Source organism: Osmerus mordax, chromosome 21 (genome assembly GCF_038355195.1).
Source record: "Osmerus mordax isolate fOsmMor3 chromosome 21, fOsmMor3.pri, whole genome shotgun sequence".
NCBI classification, from domain to species: Eukaryota; Metazoa; Chordata; class Actinopteri; order Osmeriformes; family Osmeridae; genus Osmerus; species Osmerus mordax.
The window spans coordinates 7,684,110-7,688,651 of record NC_090070.1 but is presented as its reverse complement, the minus strand read 5'-3'; the positions used below and the strand labels follow the sequence as shown (position 1 = coordinate 7,688,651).

At 42.5% G+C, this 4,542-nt stretch overlaps 1 protein-coding gene across 1 annotated transcript; it reads right to left on the bottom strand.

The window, feature by feature from the left end:
• Nucleotides 1–3,798: 3,798 nt before the first annotated feature.
• Nucleotides 3,799–4,542, bottom strand: cdkn2d (cyclin-dependent kinase inhibitor 2D (p19, inhibits CDK4)). The gene is made up of 2 exons (XM_067259688.1): nt 4,402–4,542; nt 3,799–4,188 (listed from the first exon to the last, which is right to left on the bottom strand). The coding sequence occupies exons 1-2, from the start codon at nt 4,540–4,542 to the stop codon at nt 3,799–3,801; spliced, it is 531 nt and encodes a 176-aa protein (XP_067115789.1).

Sequence of the window (4,542 nt, the reverse complement as noted above, 5' to 3'; positions counted from 1 at the left end):
ATTTTTTTGAAACACAGGATCCTTCATGCAAAGTTTTGTTTTCATTCTGTTCATTTGATATGTTCTAAATGCAAATCCTGTGATTCACGTGTGTTGTAGAAATATTTGCCTGGCTGTCATCCGCCCCCACACACCCACGCATAGAGCCATCACAAATTTGCTGCCATTGTGTTCCTCCTCTCTCTACAGCAACAGGCACAGTAGAACTTGAGGGTGGAGTCTTGTCCTGACTTGTGTCTCCATAACAAGGGATTACATCTGTTGTATAAAGGACGTATCCCTTTCATACCCAAAGGCACACAGGCCTGGCCTTAACACATGCACACACCATTAGGAAACCTACCCAAACGAGAATCTAAAAGTGAGGGGGAAACTGAAATAGGGTGGAGCAAGGGAGGAACAGGGAGAGAGTGAGTGGAAATTTCCTAAGGTGCACAGCCGGGTCTGTCACACCAGTGCGCGTGGCCGCGGTATGCACGCACACACAGGCATTCCTCTCTCTGGCAATCATTGCCTCTCCTCTCCCTTTTAGTCTGTCTTAGTGTCAGTTTCAGGGTGGCAATTGGGTTCACTCCAAGCATTACAGGAATAGGAATCGACGTAACTCAATCAGGAAGTGATAATGAAGACATTAGGCTACATAAACTCTATGCTACATAGTTCTTTTTCAATTGGTCCAAAGAGATTTAGGGTATTTAGAGGGGTACCATCTTATCCATTACTCTAATTGTCCCTTGGAAGTGCAGAGAACTGCACTTCCAACTTTATGCATTGACTTGAGTCAATGCATAAACTTGAGACAGGCTTCCTTTCGGGGTTATAGCTAATGGACTTTCGTGATTCTGAAGTGAATTGATAAGAGCTTTTTAAGTCTGGGATTTTGTATCCACTGTTCTCTTGGGTTCCCTGATGCGACTCACTAGTTAGTTTATAAATCAAAGAGTGACATAAGACCCACGGGCACCCACTGGTTTCATGACCCCCCCAAGTCCCTTCCCTTTAAACTTTTAGAGAAACATTCATTCAAAAGAGTGGGGTTAATATATCCATTAAATTACTTCTGAAGGGTGATTGTATTGCTTCTACTAAACACAATGTATAAGCATGGGATCCAACATTAATGTTCAGCAAATTGTATTATTTTGGATCTTTGCCGTATACAAAACCGATTCAGTAGTGGTTTACAGATGTCATTCATTGTCACTTCATGTGATAATATTATCTCACCGCTCTCAATATATACAGTATGTTGGGAACTGTAGTTAATAAACTATATGTTTCGCAATGTAACAGCATATACTTTTAAGCCACTATCTTAAAGAAGATAATTTTTTGCTTTAAAGTGTAATTGTTGTCAAGAACTTGAAATTGCCCAATTTATGTTTCGATGTAATTTGCACTTTGTACCTTAATCTTTCAATCTCATTTTGGTGTGATATTTTTATAATTTTTTCCTGGAAGACCATATGCAAATGAACATTCAGCCTTAGCCACTGGTTGCACAATCAACATGCAGGCTAGGTGGGAAATATGAGTGTGCTTTTAACACAGGAACTACAATTCCCACTAACAAATTTAAAAACAGCATGGTGTTCAGGACAATAGGTTTCCCGTCATGATTCAGAGCTTGTATATAAATTATTTATGTCAGTAATATGTATGTGTGTGTGTGTGTCCGTACCAGTCCTGCTATGTAGCTCAGGATCTGAGCATGTTTGTAGGTTTGGCCATTGTTATCTATACTGATTTATTGGCAAACCCTTGTTTGCCAAGGGTTAGAACAGAACCAGGCTTCCAAGTCTCAGTGAAAGATACTATTCAAGCATTGAGGTGAAAAGTATGTGAAAAGAATTTCTGGGGTTCTGAAAATCTCAAAATAGAGCTTTGAATTCACTTCTTTCTACCTAACAAATACACTGTTATATCAGTTTGAGCTCAGAGCTCGAAAGTATATTTTCTGATTATAGTAACCCCATAACTAATGGTAAACGTGTAATATTAAAAAGTAACAAGGGGATAACATGAGTCCTTCAGGATGTGGCAGGTGAAACTTGAGTCCTTGCGTCTGAAGCGAACAAAAGCCAACTGTTCTGCTCCTGTACTGTTTCTGGAGCCAACTAGATGATCAGACCTCGACTGTTTCACTATTCAGATAGCTGACCTTACGGTGTTTTACCCCATAAGTGCATTCCTTCGCCAAGTCATTAGAAATGCCCTTGTGGAATCCCCTTGGGGTAGAACACCATGTGCCTAATGTGTTGAATGAAGGATACAATGGACAATGCTTGCTCTGGTTGGGTTGCTACTGTACCCAGATGCAAGCTTAGAGCTTTAAAACTTAGAGCCTTTAGAGCAGGGCAGTAGGCAACCCTGGTCCCCAGGTGCCACTGTCCTGGATGTTTTAGATGTTTCCCTGCTCCAACACACCTGATTCAAATGAATGGGTTGTTATCAAGCTCTGTGAAAGCCAGGTAATGACCATTCATTTGAATCAGGTGTGCTGGGGCTGGGAAACATCTAAAACAAGCAGGACAGTGGCACCTGGGGACCAGGGTTGCCTACCCCTGGTTTAGAGGAAGCATTCAGCATGACACTATGTCCTGGGATTTACAGCCACATCCGAGTAAACGTATGATTAAAGTGTCTAGGTCAAGTCTGAGAAAACTAAACAGTTATTTAAGAGATGTTTAAAGAGCACCTGTAATTGGAAAATCTTTATCACCAGACTGGATCAACATTATCTGGTGTACTGGCAACCTCTTGTGGTCACTGCGATTCCCACACAGTTTGAATGGTATAGGAAGACTATAGGTTTGTTTGGCGTAATCAGTGATACTAAATGGCATTGTGAAAGATTCCGAAGTGCACAGCATATTTTCAATCGGATTCTAAATCGAAGAAAAAACATATATAAATGTTAAGTTAAACACTTTATTTTGTGATTCCGTCTTCCAATATAAAGTGAGTCAATTTGTTTTAGTTTTGCATGTATTTCTATGAATAACATTTCACAATAAATGTAGCTGTTTACAAAATATTATTTCCATAAATAAATAGATTAATTAAAAATTCAAAATACAGCTAAAAAAGACAAATACAACAATGCAAAGCGCAATCATCATGGTACACCACGTCAAAATTCATAAAGTCAAAGTCAGAAAGTACTAAAGTTACAAATATCAACAAGTAAATTTCCTCCACAAATGAGGAAGAATATAATACAAAATCGAAAAGAAAAAATATATACAAGTGTGCACTCCCTATTCACAGGGAACATCTAAGGTGCCTAAATTGCACTGTGCAAAAACAGGTGTCCAAAGGTCCACCAATTACTGATTCCGATAAGCTGCCAAGACAAAAAAAACGGTCGGCCGATTCCACAACAGCCATGACCCATAACTACAATCATCCCTCACAGCAATAAATTCAAGTTACCAGGGTTGAGAGGAGAGTGGGTTGGGTTGGGTTGAAAGTGGGTTGGGTTGAAAGTGGGTTGGGTTGAGAGGAGAGTGGGTTGGGTTGGGTTGAGAGTGGGTTGGGTTGAAAGTGGGTTGAGAGGAGAGTGGGTTGGTTTGGGTTGAGAGTGGGTTGGATTGGGTTGAGAGTGGGTTGGGTTGGGAGGAGAGTGGGTTGAGAGGAGAGTGGGTTGAGAGGAGAGGAGAGTGGGTTGAGAGGAGAGGAGAGTGGGTTGGGTTGAGAGGAGAGTGGGTTGGGTTGAGAGGAGAGTGGGTTGGGTGGATGGGGGCAGGGGGTGGAAGTCCGACTCCTGTTCCACAGAAACACTACGGCCAACTACCCCTATAGAGGTGTTGGTGGGGAGTAAGACTGAAAGCCACAGGATTCCAACTGCCTTTCCAGCAGTTCCACAACGTCGGCTGTACACGATTCTCGCGCCACATCCAACGCAGTGCGTCCGCTGGTGTTGGTGTGTTTGAGGTTGGAGCGTGGAGCCAGGAACTCCACCACATCCAGGAAGCCTTCTCGAACGGCTATGTGGATGGGCAGGGCACCACTCTGATCTGGTGTATTGACGGAGGCACCGAACTCCACCAAGACTCGGAGCGTGTCCAGAAATCCGGTGCGCGCCGCATCATGCGCTGGTGTCACTCCTTGGCGGTCCTGAATGTTTGGGTCTGCTCCGTGCTCCAGTAGTAAATTGGCAATGGTGACGTTGCCCATCATCATCACCTGACATGGAGAACAGAGAAATTGAAGATCAGGTTCCAGTTATTAATACTATATGGATAAAGGGACAGACACAACTTAGATATGTGAGACCTGCAGAAATGCTCAAGAAGTACACTGACAGAGAATGATAGGTCTCTACATTAATAATTTAAGATTACAAGAACATTTATATACAGGAAATGCATGTAAAATTATCAAATAACGACAGATTACCTGTAAAGCGGTCTTGTCAAATTCATTGACAGTATCGGGGTGCACTCTGCATTCCTCCAGCATCCTTCGGACCTCACTCGTGTCCCCCCTTGCTGCCGCAGTCGTCAAACTCCTGCCCGCATCATACTGACTGAGGACCAT